This window comes from Coffea eugenioides, chromosome 10 (assembly GCF_003713205.1).
Source record: "Coffea eugenioides isolate CCC68of chromosome 10, Ceug_1.0, whole genome shotgun sequence".
Lineage (NCBI taxonomy): Eukaryota > Viridiplantae > Streptophyta > Magnoliopsida > Gentianales > Rubiaceae > Coffea > Coffea eugenioides.
Window position 1 is genome coordinate 814,535 of NC_040044.1, and position 18,805 is coordinate 833,339.

General features: G+C 39.4%; 3 protein-coding genes across 3 annotated transcripts; 2 read left to right on the forward strand and 1 right to left on the reverse strand.

The window, feature by feature from the left end:
- The first annotated feature begins 6,432 nt into the window (after positions 1–6,432).
- On the forward strand, positions 6,433–7,888 carry LOC113749068. Its single transcript, XM_027292714.1, has 4 exons — positions 6,433–6,758; positions 6,873–6,961; positions 7,086–7,349; positions 7,474–7,888. The coding sequence occupies exons 1-4, from the start codon at positions 6,590–6,592 to the stop codon at positions 7,654–7,656; spliced, it is 705 nt and encodes a 234-aa protein (XP_027148515.1). The 5' UTR covers positions 6,433–6,589; the 3' UTR covers positions 7,657–7,888.
- A 2,482-nt stretch (positions 7,889–10,370) lies between these two features.
- Positions 10,371–11,112, forward strand: LOC113749768 (plastocyanin). The gene has a single exon (XM_027293607.1). The coding sequence runs from the start codon at positions 10,495–10,497 to the stop codon at positions 10,999–11,001; it is 507 nt and encodes a 168-aa protein (XP_027149408.1). The 5' UTR covers positions 10,371–10,494; the 3' UTR covers positions 11,002–11,112.
- On the reverse strand, positions 11,066–18,293 carry LOC113749766 (phospholipase D delta-like). The gene is made up of 10 exons (XM_027293606.1): positions 17,157–18,293; positions 16,108–16,224; positions 14,954–15,148; positions 14,193–14,474; positions 14,043–14,111; positions 13,760–13,907; positions 13,382–13,530; positions 12,754–12,921; positions 12,120–12,320; positions 11,066–11,870 (listed from the first exon to the last, which is right to left on the reverse strand). Exons 1-10 carry the CDS (start codon positions 18,069–18,071, stop codon positions 11,577–11,579), a joined length of 2,538 nt encoding a protein of 845 aa, XP_027149407.1. The 5' UTR covers positions 18,072–18,293; the 3' UTR covers positions 11,066–11,576.
- Between the last annotated feature and the right edge of the window lie 512 nt (positions 18,294–18,805).

The window sequence follows — 18,805 nt, forward strand, 5'->3', positions numbered from 1 at the left end:
TAAATTTTATATAATTATTATTTATTTAATACTGAATGACAGTATACACACTATCAGTATAAAAAAGATTAATTTATATTTATATTTATAATTACAATATAATATAATAAAAAGGAGGTGGGACACAGACTGGGGCCTGGACTCATTTCCCATCTCATCCAATTGGCGCGATTCCATTCTTGTGACCTGCTGCTTATTGCTTCAAGCCAAGGAATGGATAATAGAATGGATAATACTACTAAAATACAGATTGAATTGTAAAAAGAACTTTGGCACGTTCTAAGGGAGATGTAACGCTTACACTAACTAGTACTGTGATGAAATCATGAAATAAAAGTTTTTGACTATGGAATTGTTGTAATAATTTCAATCACTTTTTTTAAAAATAATAACAAAAAAAAAAAGCATCTCACTACTACACTACAGTGAGTGGTGCTGCCATTAATCATTCAATATGAACAGGGGGAGCAGTGACATCCTAAAGCAATCAACTACTATCTAGGAACGAGGCTGCCACGCGCTTCCACAACGTGATTTTCGAGCAATGCACATAGAAGTACTTGAGATTTTAGGGAGGGCAAGCCAGACTCATGAAGTATACTTGCTTGACTTGAGTGGGCATTCTTAGATTTTTATTAAATAATTTAAAACAAAAAATCTTTTTCTTGAGGCAAAATTTAATATATTTTTAAGGATACAATAATGATAGAAAAATTGAACCTGAACTTCCAAAATTCGAGAGGGGACAAAGTCTAATTTTAAAAACATATGGACAAACCTTTTTTAATTGTTAATGGGAATGTTTAAACATTTCTAAAATCTTGGAGAGCAGCTGCCACTCCCGCCCCATTGCATCAGCGAATGATACTTGAGTTGAATTTGCTTTGCTTTGCTTTTCTTCGGGTTGGGTCAATTCTAATTTCATTGCGCCCGTCCTTCTTTAAACACAAATAGTTCTAAGTTAAAACCCAGAATGTTTAAGAACAATAATGTCCACTCATGACTATGATGTGAGTTTAGTGGAAAGGTGTGAATTTAGCATCTATCCAAATTGTTCAAGACCTAATTATTTTGTACAAGAGAGCATATATGTATATATTAAAAAAAAAAAGACTGATTCTAATTAGAACGCCTCATATTTTTAGAATAAAATATATTTTTAGGATAAAATAACAAGTTTGCGCAGGAATGTGGGCCAGGAGAGGTGCAAGGAAAGGATATCATGAAGATGCTTGTTCCACTCCCGCAAAGGTCTGGCGGCCCTACCGGGAGACGAGGCGGTGACAAGCCTCTGGGGAATGTTGCAAGTAACTGTACAAGGATGTCTAGCTTTTCCCAGCGAATCAGGGGCTGTTCACATGGGATTATTGTACCCACCACGGTACCTCGTTGCAAACTCTCAATGGCTAAAGTCGCACTCCCTGTACTCGTGAGGTATGCAATTTCCGGATGCACACTCGTTTTATTTTAAGCGACAGATCTTGAATCAAACATCTACTAGTTACAATTCTTTGTACTTTACAATCTATTTTAAACGCGAACCACTCCTGAGTTTTGGGATCAGTATTGCAAACACCTCTTGTGGTTCTTCCTTCCCAATATGATAGTGTATTAGCTAGGGTATCCGATCCCTGGACCATTGAACTGATCCAATCGGTATTTTATGGGTCAATCTTTTTTTTTTTACTCTTATCCGACCCACATACTAGCGATTATTCGATGTGGGAATCTAAATATTGGATACCAGTGAGAGCCGGATTAACGGATACTCGTTCCGTCTAACTCATCGTTTAAGTTTTTTAAAAATAAATTATACTAATTTAATTTTATATTTTACATATTCATCTAAAACTCAACGTAGATTTTTTCTAGAAAAAAATCTCGTTGAGAAATAAACATGCAAAGAGAATACAAGAAAAAGAAAAAAAAAATTCAAAATCAATGAAAATTTAAAACAAATAGTTCCATTTTTTTAATATATATCTTCACATCAATTAAACTCTTTCCTAAAAAATATAAGATTATGACCTATACAAATTAATCTTATAAACAGACCACAGTCTGTAATTTATTCGATAAAATTACTTAGTTATTTCTAAAATATTATTTTATTTTTTGGATTCAAACTTTTTTGAAAAACAACTTTTTCATCTACAATCCTACAGTAATACACAAATAAAAACAACTCCAAAAACACCATATCTATACAATATATCAAAAATAACTCCAAATATACAAAAAAAATACACAACTACTCATCACTCTCCACCGCCATGGCCACCACCCCCACACCCACGACTCTCTTTCCTTTCACTCTCCGTCCATCTTTCCTCCCTCTCTCCTTCTCCTCCTTTTTTTTTCCTCCTCCTCTCTCTCCTTCTCCTTCTTCCTTTCTTCTTTCCCTTTCCCCACCCCCCAATTTCCTTCCCCTCGACTGACCGCAACCTTCCTAGTCACAATCAAATCTGATCGCGACCAGAAGCCGCGATCAAGACGGTCGTGGTTAGAATAGTGACTTAGGTACCACCCGCGACAGGAGAGGGGTTTGGGGTTGGGGGGAAGGAGGGGATGGGGGAGAAGAGAGAAGGGAAAGGAAAGAGGGAGGAGGAGGAGGAGGAGGAGGAGGGGGAGGGAGGAAAGAGAGGGGAGGAGAAGAGGAAGAGAAAGGAGGGAGGGGGAGGAAAAGGGAGGGGATAGTGGTCGGTCATGTAAAATTTTTTAAAAAATATCCCCAAAAAATTATAAATTATAAAAATACTCAAAAATATATTTTAAAAATATATCTAAAAACAATCCAAAAAATATCTACAGTAAAAGTTTTTCATATACACAGTTACAATAAAGTTTTTGAAAAATATCTCAAAAAATAGCTAATCCAAACAAAGCCTTAATTATTTCTAAAAATATTATTTTATAGTATATGTATAAAAATGAAAAAAATAAAAAACATATATGCAAGGATAGTCAAGCATTCGCAAGTTCTTAATCCCATGACTCTAACCTATATAGTATATAAACAGGTACCCGACCTTTTATTTAACTTGGTTAAATCATACAGATCAGATACCCTATATTTTGGGATTGGATCAAATCGAATATCGTGAGTTTTTAGATATGATTTGAAAATAAACCGCGGACTCAAACCATATGAAATAATCAACACAATTTTTTAATAAGGTTGAAAGATGAATCGAACTACTCAATATTCGAATCAACTTCAACTTGATTTGCCAACTAATCAAACCAAAATTGAATAATGTTTTATATTTGATAATATTCAAATTCGACAAAAAAGTTCCTTCAAATTCGATTTAACAAATAAGCAATCTAAGTTTGAACAAAATTTATAACTCGTTTAAATAATCAAACAAGTCTAAATTCGGTTTAATTAGATTAGTTTACGTTGCCACTTTTGAATAGGCTAAAGTCAATAGAGAAGGCATGCCCGATTGATGGTTAAAAGTGAAAAAGATCCTTTACTCCTTCCATGCCGTAGTATCCCTCCATAATGCTGTCACGAAGTAACTGCATGGCTTCAGGGAGTCACCTCATTGAATTGAAGTTATCCATTGCATGCCGGTAAATCAATTAATAGTTGGCCAACCGTAGACAAAACAGTCCGGCCGGTGAGTCTGATGGGAGATTCCACAAATAGGAATTAATATACTACTGCCAAACTGCTCAGAGGAAGGAAAAAAGCAGAGAGTGGACAGTTATGGGGTGATTCCTTTCTTCATTGAATTCATTGCAGATAGAGATGAAGGAGAGAATATTGTGACTTTAATTGGGGTCGTCGGTTGCCATTAATGGTCCGGTCCTCCTTTCCTGAATCTTGGGTTTGGTGGTCGACGGTTTTAATTCAATGCACAGATGCCCTTCTCTCTTTCTTCTTAAATAAATAAAAATGACAGGACCGAAATATAGTCGTTCCCTTTCCCATTTCCTATCCATTTCTCCTCGTCTTCTACAAAACCATAACCACCCCAAAAAAAAATCCTTTCTCCTTCCTCTTCTTCTTCATCGCAATACTTCTGACCGATGATCAGAACCTGCTAATTTTTTGTGTAAGAATTTTGAAATAGTCACTGTGATATTGGTCCGGTTCACTCGGATGTTGAGGCACGCTTTGCACTATTTGTTTTGCGCTGAAGGCGTATACGCAAGCAAGCCTTGTCCGGTAGTACTATAAACAATCTGATTGAGCCGTGCCAATATTAGTGTTTTTCATTAGTAGTCTTTTCATGCCTGCCCGGCTTGCCTAATGTGTATCAAGGTTGGAACCTTTTCCTTCCCATCCTTTGTAATTTTATTTTGGTTTTCTTTGTGGCTGCCTATAGTTAGTTAATATAGTAATTATTACTAGTAATTATTCCTTGTTTTCGCTCTTTTTCTAACTTTAAACTCCTCCCTTTTTCTTCCTACATACTCTCCGGATCCGTACCAGGCAAAAGTTAAGTAAATTACGAGCTCCTATGATAGTCATTTGTTACACAGAAGAAGCTTTGCATCTGTTTACCAGTTTTAATCTAACCCAAAACAAACAAAAAAAAAGAATTGTAATCAACTATCAATTAATGCGACGAGGTTTAATGGGTTGGCTCGTTTTTGGTATTACACATGCAGCTCGTCTAGAAATTAAATAAGAAGCTTGTGGAATGGGAAGCCTCAGCCTTTCTTCGGCCCGTTTCATGTTGAGTTTGTTATTGCCATTGGCCATCCTCATTTTTTTCTTTGATTCCCCCCCACCCCCACCAAGTTTCCTAGCTGATCTTTTGAGTTAAATATAGTATCGTTTTTTTTTTTTTTTTAACAACGCAAATCTAGGAGAAACATGGGAGAGGGAGTCAGATTTGGAGGCTGCAACGTTAATGGCGCGAGCTAAACTTCATTAATTTAGCAAATTTAAGTAAAGAAACCTTTTATAACAATTAAAGCATGCATCTTATGGGAGGGTTCACACCGGTTCAGTATTTGAAATAAGAACAGGCGCTTCTAGGCCCAAGGAAAAGTTGTTTGTTTGAAAGCAAGAAACTTGAGTCTCTAGGGGAAGAAGAGTTCATTTTCCTGTACATAATAGTCATGCACCTGGAAATTATTGTGATGGGATGCAATGCAGCCTTAATTTCTTATTGTCAAACAAACGAAAGAATACAAAGAAAGTTATAGTTGACGATAGTAAATGAAAGATCGATGTGAAGAGCAGGTGCAGGGCAGACAATCTTAAATGACATACGAGCAAATTGCAGATTTTATGCATGGACGATGATAAGTGTTGTATTCATTACATACTTCACCGACAGCCGGCGGGGCCGAGGTGTGGTCTGGTTGGTTTTAATTTTGCAGTCAGACAAAGATTCCCTCAGTCAATTCGCTATTCAGTCCGCGTGCGTTTTGTTGTCAATTGGTAGATGGTTCATGACCTTGTTGATTACGCAAAATTAACACTAGCACTTAAATAAATAAATAAAAGAGCTGATCCGCTGTTTTTTTTTTCTCCCCTTTTGAGTACAACATATTTACAGCTAATTCTATGCTTGGTTGAGGGGGATGGACTCAACTAAACTATTGCAAATTCGAAGGAAACTTAGGTCCCGTTTGGATTGCATTTTTCGTCATTTTTCATGGAAAATTACTGTAGCGATTTAATGTATGTGAGAAAAAAAGATAATAGAGAAATGTGTTCACGGAAAATGATGAAATTTTTCTACGGAAAACAGCAATTCAAGCAAGACCTTAATTACTTTCAAAAAATCGTAGACGGGACGGGAAGTGCAAGCAAGAGCTTTGAATCCCTAGCCTACACCCAACAAAGCTGTTATTTATTAGTAGTAGTACTACTAGTACTTTTTACTAATTCCAAAATTTTTTCTCAGCAACATTTGGCATACATTTTATCACATTAGGGACATTCTAAAAATGTGCACAGGTGTCTGATTAATAAGCTGATTTAACATCCTCGAGGCTTCCTTTGGACCGGGAGACAAGTAATGAAACTTATTTATTAGTCATCATCATCAAAATTCTTAAAACCATTGAAATGTGACGTGACTAATGAGCTTCTTTCTACAGGGAAAATAGAGCGCTATATAAAAAAATGTTGACGTTGAACAAGGATTCAACTGGAGTGGACAAAGCGTTTAAATAAGGCACCTGATTAGTTGTGGCTCAAATTTCAAAAGCCAGCCATTTGGGCCTAAGGCATTGGAGTGAGCAGTGAAGGGGCCTGATGGAGCGGATACCAAGGACAAGCACTGGACTGGACCGGACCGGACCGGACCAGAAGGCTGCAAAAATGGGGCAGGGATGCATTCTCATCCACACTTCAATGGGGTTAACTGACATTTAACCACACCTCGAGGGCTATTATCGGAAAATCGCCCACCCAAAAATCTACCACTTGCGGAGCCAGCTGAAAATCATCGAGTCCACTAAAGTCGGTTCCGCTGAAACTAAGCTTTACCAACCATGATACAGTACATATCGTGATCCGATCCAGCACCACCGCCACCGCCGCATTCATTAGTATACTGTCCTACTACAAGCCACCCGCCAAATTTTACAGGCTCCGACTACTCTTTCCAACCCGGAAATGGAAACCCTCGTTAACTCCGCCACGGTGGCAGCTATAGTCTCCTCCTCTACTTCTCCTCCTTCTCTCCCTATTTTCTCTTCCAAACCCAAGGACTCGTCATCACCATCATCATCCTCCTCCTGCTCTTCCTCGAGAAGACTCCTCCGATTCTCCACCTCACCCAAAAGTACCTAGGCTGCGCCTCCTTTGCTGCTCTCCTTTTCTTGCTTTCCCTCTTTATCCCTCCGTTTCTTACACTCGTTTCCTGTCCTAACCTCTTTCTCTCTCGCTCTTGTTTCAGATAATGGCAACCAACCGGATATCCAGTCCGATTCCAACGACTCCAGCACCAGTCTCGTCCCTATGCTCCGCAATCACACCCTGTCCAAGGTACTTTGTAATTTTTTTTTTGGTTTGTTGAAATCAAGACCCGCACCCCCCCCCCCCCGGTTTTTTTTTTTTTTTTGGAAATTCTGTTTGTGATTTGAATTAATTTCGTTTGCTCCCTTTTTAGGATGCAGCGATGGGGTTAGTGTTGAGTGCCGCTAATGTCAGGGGTTGGACTACGGGGTCGGGTATGGAAGGCCCTTCCGTTCCTGCCGGTGCTGGTTCAGATTCCGAATCGGGTACAGAGCGGATATCCACCTTCCCCTGGTCGCTCTTCACCAAGTCACCACGACGTCGTATGCGTGTGGCCTTCACTTGCAGCGTCTGTGGTCAACGCACCACTCGCGCCATCAATCCTCATGCTTATACCGATGGGACTGTCTTCGTTCAGGTAAAAAAAATTTTTTTTTTCAAAAATAATTTATTGTTTCAATTTTCTCGTGGCTTTCTATTTATTATTTTTATTATCAAGCTGTAATCTTCACTTTTGGCTCACGTGTATATTCTTTGGGTAGTGTTGTGGATGCAATGTATTTCACAAGCTGGTGGACAACCTGAACCTTTTTCATGATATGAAATGTTATGTGAATCCCAGCTTCAATCCTAATGTAAATGCTGATTTGGGGTTCAAGTATTTTGGCTTCAACGATGATGACAACAACAACAACAACAACAACGAGGATTTTCCTCTTTTCTGAGGTGAAATAAGAATATGGACAATGGTGGGAAGGGATGTACATTACATATTTACATTGCTTCTTTGCGGAAACTACAGAATATAGTTTATTGTGCTTGTAAATAGCCGGAAGATATCTCGTCATATATGGCTAGAGTGATTTGTGTGACTGTACATACATAAATATATATATGTTCCTTGCTACATAGTACATACTTTTTTGGGGGGATCCAATCTTTACAGCTTTCTTTGTTTGCTTGTGGTGGTTTCCTATGCATTCCGTCGTTCACGGTTAGTATGTCTGTAGGGTTAATGCTTTGCCCAAATATGTGTGACATGGCTCACAAGATGTTCACGTAGATGCTGGCTAATATTTCATGCATTATGGAGAACTTAATTGTGCTATGGATCTTAGCATACAATTCAACTATATTGTGTTTATCAGGCAGGCTTACTTGTTATTCCTGTGCACGCCTTTTTACCGGTGAGCTTTGTTTTGTGGTTTCCTCGCCTATTAGAATGCTACCAAATCTGCTTTGCAAAACATTCGATGTTTCCCTTTCATTGATCGCTGAACCTTGTTAATCATTTCCTGGTCATGATGTCCAATGGTCTAGGATATGGCAAGTGTTCTTGATGCATGGAGTGGAAGAAATATTGTAGATTGCCAAGCCCAATGAAAAGGTAGAATATGTGGCCGAAGCTGGATGACCGAAACATAACGGTTGGACTAAAAATTTTCTTGCATAAAGGGATAACAAGACTGGGTTAGAGGTGGTCTGGCGTTGAATAGTCATCTCATAAGTGTGCGAGGAAGGGAAGCAAGAAATGCAGGTCGAGAACTACTGCTAAACTAGGTGCTTAAACTTGTGAACAAATTCACTTTTTTTTTTCCCAATTGTCTGGCGGCATGTCCCTTGTTCTGTTTGTTCGTAAGAGGAAAATTTTGTTTTTAATTCTTTGCTTCAGTCTATCTCTTTAGAGAAGGGGGAAGATAAGTTGGAAATTCTTTGAAGAAGGGAAGTAGATGCTTTGGAGTAAGATGCTGAAATTAAATTTGTGAGCATCAGTGAAGTGTTTCGTCTGATGGTTCCATAGGATGATCTCTTTCTTAATGCAATTTCTGTTGACAAAGCAATTAGGTAATTAGTATGATTTGTAATGGGTTTGAGATACTATCATTGGATTCCGTGGTGATGGAGTATTATCTAATTTTTGAGAATTTGAAGTATTGGGATTGGGGTGGTGAATTGATATAGATGTTGGATGGAATTCTGGTCATTGGCAGAACGAAATTGAGGAATCTTTGAGGGGAACATTCTTGTGGGTTTTGGCTTTGCGGAACATTTTTCAATAGTGCACCAAACACTTGAAAATGAAGGGAAATAATTGTTCCCATGAAAATGTTTTCCTTGGGAAAAAAAACTTTACACCGACACAAACGGACCCTAGAGGTGAAAGCAAAAGATGTCCGCAATACAGACATTAGAAATTCTTCCACTAATTTAGACCTTTCCATCTACATTTCGCTTCAGTTCAGTGTGAAGCACGAGGAGTAAACAACAGGGATTCTACTATAATTTTTGATGCTTTGAAGCGGAGGTTCTATAATTCCAAGTTAAAAGAATAGAGAAATCACCTGACTTTTAGTGGAAAGTGGAAACTAGGAGTTAATATGAATGATAAACTTGGTTTCATCATTTTCCAGGCGATGAAGTATGAACTCTTCAGATTGTGGATTTGGACTCTTATTAGGCAAGAAGTTCCAAAGCCGAATTTTCAAATTGGCCAACTCCCTCCACAGCCTCAATGTTTATCCTTACTATATGTTATAATAAAGACGTGTGAGTGGAATGGATTGTTGAATTGCAAACTTGATTGCATATATTATTCGGCCCCGACGATTGCTGTAATCTTTCTTGACCAATATTAGCGGCAATTTCATAACGTCAATGGTGGCGATTGCTGTAATTTCCTAATTCAGTCAAATGAGAATGAGGGCGTTCATTCAATTTGTCCCACTTTTCCTAATTTAGTCAAGTGAGGGTGCTCCCTTGCCCTGAGTCCCACATCGGTTGGTTAGTTAGAGTGTGCGCGAGTTCCACTTAAGTTCCATGGATGCAGCCAGTCAGCAACTGCCTTTTGGTTGTACTTGTGAGATTCGCTCAAGTGTAGTTTGTGAAAATTCTTGCTAAAAGGGTGTTCACCTGAGGTGGAATTTATAATCTCTTCGGCTCTCTGTCCCCTCCCTACTTATTAGTATATTTTCCCAAAGTTTCTGCGATTCTTCGGCTTAGAAAATCCCAATCCAATAATATGTCTTTCTTGATTTTGTTTCTGGTTGTTTTAGTTTGTATGCTTCTGTAGGAGTTACAATTTCAGATTGTCTGGACTCCCTCACGAGTCAGCGTGAGCCCAGTTTCAACTTGCATACACGTTATACTTCTGGTTGATTGGATCAAAATGTGTCGTAGTGATTCAAGTGAATGAAGTAGCAAAATCGTATTTGTGCATAAATGTTTCTCTGTATTTTTCCACCTCACACAAGAAAAATATCCGTTCCACGTGGGAGGATAGCATCCAATCCAATCAACAGGTTGGATCTTCAAGGGATAACCTCCCATTTCTCCCATGTCTGCGTCTGCCCATTCATTCTCACCATGCGTTCTTCCATTATCTCTACTCAATCACCCCTCCTTAAACCTGAGCCACACACATACAATCTCTCAAAACATCATCCTCACCCACGTATTAAACTGCACTCCTCTCCTCTTTTTGGCTTCTTGATTTCCATCCAGAAGTCTACTCAAAACAAAACAGCCCATCTTCCACCCACAACTCCTAGCTATTGAGTTTCGAAATGGCCACTGTCACCTCCGCTGCTGTTTCCATCCCATCATTCACCGGCCTCAAGGCCTCCGGTGCACCAGCTTCTAGAGTGAGCAGCAGCACTGTTAAGGTCTTTGCTGCCTCTCCCAAGCTCGCCGTGAAGGCTTCCCTCAAGGAAGTAGGTGCTGCTGTAGTTGCTACTGCTGCCAGTGCAATGCTCGCAACCAACGCCCTGGCCGCCGAGATCTTGCTTGGTTCTTCTGGTGGCGAGCTGATTTTCGTCCCAAGCGAGTTCAGTGTGGCTTCTGGAGAGAAAATTGTTTTCAAGAACAATGCCGGGTTCCCCCACAATGTAGTGTTCGATGAGGATGGAGTTCCTTCTGGTGTTGATGCATCTAAGATCTCCATGTCGGAGGAAGACCTTCTCAACGCACCAGGAGAGACCTTCTCGGTCTCTTTGACAGAGAAGGGAACTTACAGTTTCTACTGTTCACCTCACCAGGGAGCCGGCATGGTTGGCAAAGTCACTGTTAACTAAATCTGTATTTTTATCATAACTTGTTTCTCAATTCCGATTTCTTCTTTTTGCTGTTTCGTTTTCTAATCAGAGGATTGCATATATCATGTATGAGGTGAACTTTTAATTTTAGCTTTCACAAAGTCATTCAAGAATGCTGCTATTGGGGCGTTCGAGCACATTTTCATGTTTCTATTACTACTTTAACATTTCGTTCGCTACTTCTTAATCATCTTCATCAGGGAAAATAAATATAATGGGGTTGAAACAAAGGTTATCCGTGTAATCAAAATGAACTCATAAGATACAACCTGGGCTTTATAGTAAAGATCACATTGAGATTATTTTACGCATACCTGTAGCAAAGAATCAGGGAAAGGAAAAAGAACTTAATAATATTAAGCCCAACCCGGTAGGCGGCAAAAGAATAATTTACACGTTACAGTTACAGGCCATGGTAAATTGTCAATTTGACAAGCCTTATTTTGTTTGGCGCTTTTACCTTCGGGAAATCTTTCCTAAGAGTATTCTGGCTGGGTGCAAAAGTGAATAGATTGGACCTTATGCAGACGTATAGAACCCCAAGCTACTTGAGGTTATGTAGTCAAAGCGTCTGGGAGAGTAGAATGTGCCCCCAGCACCTTTCCACCAACATCCGGAAAAGTTTCATAATCGGGCATAGGTTTCACCTTTCCATCGCCATCAACTTCCAACGGGTATTGAAGAAGATGGCCCTGCAATGGAGTGAAATTCTCTGCTGTGAATTTCTTCCAGTTATCTTTGGCAATTTTGTTGACATGCTGCACGCATTTCAAACTCTCAGGTTTCATAAAGCAGTCATCTATCTTTCCCAAATGTTCAGCCCATAATGACATCCTGTACCCGTATATCTGCAAACATGTTTCTAACAACCTGATCAACTCTGTTTCTTAGACGACAACTAATTAGAGTGACAAGTAATTCAACATAAACAGCACTGTTTCTAAATGCCAAAATGGATATCAGTTTGAGTACGCAAAACACAAGATAAGATACTTGTGGTTATCTGAAAAGGTGTTGACTTCATGTTCTTAATTTGTCTTGGCACTTGATATTTCAAAGTGAATTGGCGGCTACAAAGAAAATTATCAATAACTAACCTGGCCATTTGGATGTTTTTGTTTCTTGGACCATGTGTAATGGGGTTGATATGCACCCATGGCAATCTCTGTGTCTCTTGAACCAGCCATAGATCGTTGATTAATGTTGGCAGACCCTAAGATCACGTACTCATCATCTACTATCATTCCTTTGGCATGGACATATATCATAAAGCGCCGATATTTTTGTGAAGCCAAGGCCTGAGGGAGTTTAATCATTCCAAATTACTTCCAAGTAGTCAAAAACACAATTCCTTGTATATATCAAGCAGCAATAATTGTTGTTTCAAATGATAATGTAGCTCCCAATATGGATACAACTATCTAAAGTCTCATTTCCTAAAAGGATTGGTGTTAAGGAGTGTCATACAGCATCACCGAACAAGAATCTGGACAATTTGGTAGCAGGTCTTTTTTCTGTCAGCATAAATTTTTGTTCCTTTAATTTAATCCATCATCAAGATTAGATAATTCAGGTTTTCCTGCAGGATACCGAGCATGACAGTATTTTAATGGGGAAAAAAAAGAACAAGTCATAAACCAGAAATTCCTCTTTTGTACAGCGAACATAGTAAGGGAAACCCAAAGTTTGCAGGGTGCATGGCTTGTAAAGGGTTAAGTGCATTATCGTTACCACTTCACCACTAGATGAAACTTTAGCAGCTGAATTGGATTCTTCATGCCATTCCTCCCGATTGCCAAGACAATAGAAATTTAGGTAGTCAGTAGGATCTGAGTTCTCAAGCCCTGAGGATTTCAGCTCCTTTGCTATGATGCCATACATCATTTGCATTGTCTGACCCTGAAACCCAAAGTAGAAATGCATGAATTCGAGAAGTGCTTCACCAATGTATGCAAAAGAATCTTGCACTATAAGTTACTTTACATATTTTGGCATGCCATGTTTCCTTGGGAGATTACCAGGAGGAGAAAAAACTGAAGTCCTATGAGGACTTGAATGCATTCACCAAAACTTAATGAATTAATTCGAGTATAAAGGCGAACTTAAACAGAGTATTGACAGCCTTATAGTCAAAGCTTTCACAACATTAGCATGCGCATCAAGCAGCCATCTCTTCTGTATTGCCATTGGAGTAAGAATTTGACTATATAAATCATCTAAAAAGAATGGTGTTCATACATTGAGAAAGCAGTCAATAAATGCAACGATTACACCCATTGGGTTGTTAAAAAACCTCTGCAATGACAATAAAGCAGTCTCTTGTTTCTGTTTAGAGTGCAAAAGTTTTATGCAGCATTACCTGCCAATACAGAATTTCTTGCACTGAGGCAGAAGTGGGGGCACCCTCAGGCCACATTGGGATAACCACGTAAACAGAAAATCTCTCCTTTGCCCGTATTTTACTAGCAATCTTTAGTGCAATCTCCATTGGAATTAAGTTATCAGCACCTGACATATCCATATAGAGATTGTGTGGTCAATGTGCCAACGTATCACTTGGACATCAAGACAAATAAAGCTCCATCAACTATGAATAGCTGCTTGAGATTGTGAATTGGGAGAAATGCATCCTAAGTGCTGTCACACATTCAAGATTTATAGCACTTCTTGGGAGCAATACACAAATCAGTTTGTGAGTTGTTCCATTCCCCAGTAGCAGCATCTGAGAAAGATTTACCTGCATCTTTATAGGAAGGCCAAGCATAAGATGACCCAAGAAAATACTGATTCTCGATGTAAATGAAGTGCTGGGCAGATCTGATTGCCTGAATATAAGCCATCTGAATACTCCTGTCTATTACAAGATCTTTAGCACAGACTAAATTCTGCAATTAAGCGGAGAACAAGCTGTTACTGATTAAGAAAAGCACTTGAATGCAGAAGTGAACCCAATTTTCAGGTGCAATGTAGATGCATTGCTAATCTTGTACATATTGAATCAATTAATAAAGCAACAACACCTGAGCCTCGACTTCTTTAACATTCTTGGGAAATCCTTTCACAGAACCTGAATCTATTGATCGGAAAACCTGTCAACCAAGACTTGATTCAAGTTTACATCACAAAGAATAAATAATCTGGATTTCAAGAAGAAATGCAGTCAAATGGACCTGAACATGCCAATTTTCGGGATCATCTTCTGTGGTAATCTGTAGTGAAGGATCATCATTTGGAACAGATGAGGATGGACTAATTATCCAAGAGATCCTCTCAATTTTCAGTAAAGCATCATCATGCCAATGAGTAATCTTTTTAAAACGCCTTCCAAACTTTGACCATTTTGTAGCTTTTCTCCAACGTTGTTCAAAGTTTGTGAGAACATCATATGCAGCAGGTCCTTCAATTTTGCAATGTAAATCATGCCATGGTTGCCTGGGACCCTTAGTTCCTGCCTATTAAAATGAAGAAGATGAGAGATAAAATCCATCCTAGTAAAGAGTCCATAACTGTACATCTGAAGCAACATGAAACAAGCATGATCTTTTGGAATTTGTATCAAGCAAACAACAAGCAAGTAAAGGAAATGATGAATTGATTTGGTGGTGCTATAGGCACATTTTAAGCAGGTTAAAGACATAAAGTGGGCAATAGATCAAGAACCACTATTGTACGGCCAAGATTCTTCTTGCAACTCAAATATTACTTATCCTACATGACTAGCTCCATATAGCCGGTGCATTGAGAAGCAATGCTAGAACAATCCAACTAGCTTTGCCTGGGGGAAGCAAAAAAGATGTAGTTTTATAAGCTCAAGTCAGAAATGCCTGTCCAGTGAGTTTCAAGTATCTGCGAGCTCCAAATCAAGCATTTAATGTTGGAAAGCTAGAGGACCGCAAAGTAAGAAGGAAGTTCGAGTTTCGCAATTACTTACAGCAAAAGTTGGATTGTGGTAGTCATCCACAAAAACAGTGTCAAGATCACGACAGAGTCTATGCTGAGGTGTATCATAGCGCCCATCACAGAGGTCAAGGCCTCCAATAAATGCACTTATCTTCCTGTTATTTCCATGGGCTTGTGTGTCCACAATCACGCATTTTTGATGGTGTGTGTATAGGGTCCCAACCACCTGAAAAAAATTTAAACACAAAATTTGCCGTCTTGAAAAGGGGAACTCCTGATAATAGGCAAAGAGCAATCAGGTGGCTAAGATTCCATGAAATTCCATCCTAAAAGTAAGGTTGATACTCTCGGATTCCCGATGTTTTTGATGGATAATATGGCTGAATTCTGGATGCTTAAAATTTTTTTATCAAACTTTGTCAAAGTCTTTAAGGACATGAAAAGAGGTCCTTTAAGCATATTACTTCCAGGAGGTCAGCTAGAGGCCCCTTGGAACAACATAAAGTTGCATCTTGGTCTTCATGCATCAATGTTGATTTAACTTGATTACTGGTGGATAGGATACAGGTAATTCGCTGACACCATGTCAGGAAATGAATGGATAATTGTGGACTAAAAAAGTGATGAGAGGTCAGAATATGAATCTTTGATTGAGTCAGCCTAATGCTGTTTAAATTTACTGTATATGGAGCAGGAGAAGTGGCCATAATTCCCGCCTAATGTCATTATTGAGCTTACATCATTCATTTAATTGGAAACTTCAACAAAGACTCGAGATAGTTTTATATTGGAAACTTTATTTCAGACAGTATCTTGAATTGCAATTTGCAAATACCAGAAAAAAAACAATCAACCTGAATAGTTATTATTGTAGCTCTGTTTAGGTGTCAAATAATGAAATGAAATTCAAATCAAGAATGGGCATGTTAACCCCGGAAAATGAGGAAAGAAGGGCTGCTGTGGCACTGATTCACAACCACCCCCACAAAATGCAAGGAAGGGAATGCACAAATAGATGTAGTCAAGCCCAGGAAGAGACTACAGAGGTGTTGAGTTTGGTGACCTAAACCTGCAGTCAGTCGCATCGGGTATTTGTGCTTGTTAAATTTACAAGTACTGTAGGTTTAAAGCTACATTTTCATGCAACAAAGGATAGTGAATGTTAGGTAACGAAATAAAGCATGCCTGCTGCTTGAAAATGCTGAGCTTACTGCTAGCATATCGAGGTGATAGCACACAAGTAACAGAGGAGTGCTTGAAAAACTTCCGAGTTTCTTCATCATGAGTTTGCATCACTCCTCCCTGCACAATCAAGTGCGCAATAATTAGATTTTGGGATATATGTACCTTTTGCTATCAGTGAGAATTCGTAAAAGAAATTGATCAGTGTGAACTCCAAAAGGATCTACGGCTGACAAGAACATCAATATGAGCACGTAGTGAAGACACAGACAGAAGCACATTCTTGCCATTAGTGGTCAAAGAACTTAAAAGAATAAAATTTGAAGTAGTCTAACTCAAAGATTATCTTTTAGTGGAAATTAATCTCTCATTCCTCATTACCAAAACCTAATGTGTGATGTAAACAAAGGCAATTGGCTAGTGAGGCAATGGTCAAAGTATCGAAATAAACTAAGTTTGAGGAGCAAGAATTAATTCAATATGCAAGCTAAAAACTGTTTAGAGAAACTAACTGTTTCTTTTATGTTCTGATTTTGATGTGGCATTGATCTTATTGATAGGAAACAAACTGATCGGCTCTTCCTATCCTGGGTAAGTAGGAAGCTAGCAAGTGCTTAATTGAGATGCAAATAGCGCAGGGATTGCTAGGCATATTACTTTCCATAAGCAGTCCAGAACTTGTAGCCTAGATGGAAATTCACAGACAAACTTTGCCTTGCTTGCCAAACTTGGCTCTGACACATAAGCATATGTGGATGGTCCCAGAAAGGGAAAAGCTACTCTTTTTCCTATTTAGCAGGAGTAGCATTTTAGAGCTGCTTCTGTCTTTTTTAAGTGTTTTAGAGTGTTGAAAATTCTCGTAACCAAGACGAAAAGCCCTAAATTTATTCATTTGACTGGTGGACTTGAAAATGCTGCCTTGTCTTCAATATAAAAAAAAAAAAATGCTGCCCTTAAAATTCTTTTTGAATTTCCTACGGAGTGAGACTCTCCTACGTTCCTTTTTTAAGTACGACAAGAAAAGTGGGGGAAGAAGGAACCGGAAATCTTACAGTATTAATAAAGAACTTGCTGTGAGAAGTCTTGTCATCCCAAACCAACAATAACACCCTAACCCCCTCCTGGGACTTGTACTTGAGCAACTCCCCGAGACTCAAATTCCCGCCGCTCGGCAAAGGCTTGCTTGGCTCTCTAACCAACTTCACCTTGTGATAGATAGACCATCCCACTATATAAACCAGATGATGAGCCTCCAATATTGCATGACAGATATCTTCCCAACAATTTTCGTGCTCAAATATTCTCTTCTCATCCAATTTAATTTCCGGCAACATCCCATCTGGCACGTGAGCATCCTGATACAGAGTCACTCCCCCTCCGGGCCTCACCGGAAAATAACTCTCTTTCAGCCCATGATTCTCTGCTACTCCCCGGCTGTGTAAAGGGTTGTCTTCGCACTTGGTGAATTTCATCTTTAGCCGCACAGCTGTATCCGGCTTCGGAGGCTTGCCGTAGGGCCCAATGATCGGAAACCAATCATCAATGAGCTCGCCGGAGACAAGTCTCTGAGCCGGGACGGTTGCGACGCCGATGAAATCCGCTCCGAAAACATCATTATCCTTGACCTGAAACTCCACCTGGGAAACCGGGTGGGCCAATGGGATCTTGAAATGCTCGTTCCAGATGGGGTCCTGGGAATTGGGGATCACCCGGGTACGCGCCACTGTAGCTCCGGCCAGGCAGACGGTGACGTAAGGATCGCTGGTGATAATCCTTCTGTGGCGATGGGTCTTCCGGCGAGCCGCGAATGGTCTCCGGCAGACGTCGAATGCCGTGAAGCATCGCCGGAGATGCTCGGAGACTAGGTCCATATTGGGCAAGAACCGAGCTTCCAGAATATTGAGATCAAGTTCTCCATGGAGATATATGAAGTTAGCAGCATTCTCTTGCGACTCACCATCCGCCATTGGGAGAATAAATGATCGACAAAATTGTAAATTGTTCCTTCTCTCGAGGATATTGTTGACAATGGGGTGGTGGCTGGCTGGCTGGCTGGCTACCGGCGGAGAAAGAGGAGGAGGATAAATGATACACGAGGGAGGGGGCGGTTTGATTGGGAGTTTGTGATCTTTGGCTTCTCCGTCGGAGCAAACGGTTGGGCAAATGGAGTTGGCAATGGCAAGGCGGAGGTGGTTAGTAATAATATAATAACATATATAGAAAGCGTAGTGGGAAATGACGCTGTACACGTGGACTTTTGCATGCTGGAAAAATGGGCAACTTTCATTTGATTTGATGAGCAAAGACGGCGACTACGACGGCTTTCTCTTCTGTAAACGACGGTGATAATGATGTTTTGACTGCAAAAGTCTTCCCCCGAGGATGGGAGTATTCACTTCTTTTACTAGATCAAAGAAAAAAAGGGAATATTTACTTCTTTTAGCAGCAAAAATCTATCTTGCAAATGATACCATCTGGCCTTTTTTTTTTTTTTTTTTTTGAAAAATCGTTTTTGTTTATTAAATGCAGTACACCCAAATCTCAGATGCATTAAAATACACACCACAAGAACCAAAGGTTACCGTAGCATTAGACTATAGTTTAATTGATTAATATATATATATGTGTGTGTGTTGTACACGTATCCATATTTATTGTGGAGTAATTTTCTTTTTCTTTTAAAAATACAAGCATTCGAGTC

Coding starts and splice junctions, on each gene's coding strand:
- LOC113749766 (XM_027293606.1), bottom strand. CDS start 18,071: ATGGCGGATGGTGAGTCGCAAGAGAATGCTGCTAACTTCATATATCTC. Junction 16,225..17,156: donor GCAAGTTCTTTATTAATACT/GTAAGATTTCCG, acceptor TTGATTGTGCAG/GGAGGAGTGATGCAAACTCA. Junction 11,871..12,119: donor AAAAACATCCAAATGGCCAG/GTTAGTTATTGA, acceptor ACATGTTTGCAG/ATATACGGGTACAGGATGTC.
- LOC113749768 (XM_027293607.1), top strand. CDS start 10,495: ATGGCCACTGTCACCTCCGCTGCTGTTTCCATCCCATCATTCACCGGC.
- LOC113749068 (XM_027292714.1), top strand. CDS start 6,590: ATGGAAACCCTCGTTAACTCCGCCACGGTGGCAGCTATAGTCTCCTCC. Junction 6,759..6,872: donor ATTCTCCACCTCACCCAAAA/GTACCTAGGCTG, acceptor CTCTTGTTTCAG/ATAATGGCAACCAACCGGAT. Junction 7,350..7,473: donor ATGGGACTGTCTTCGTTCAG/GTAAAAAAAATT, acceptor TTCTTTGGGTAG/TGTTGTGGATGCAATGTATT.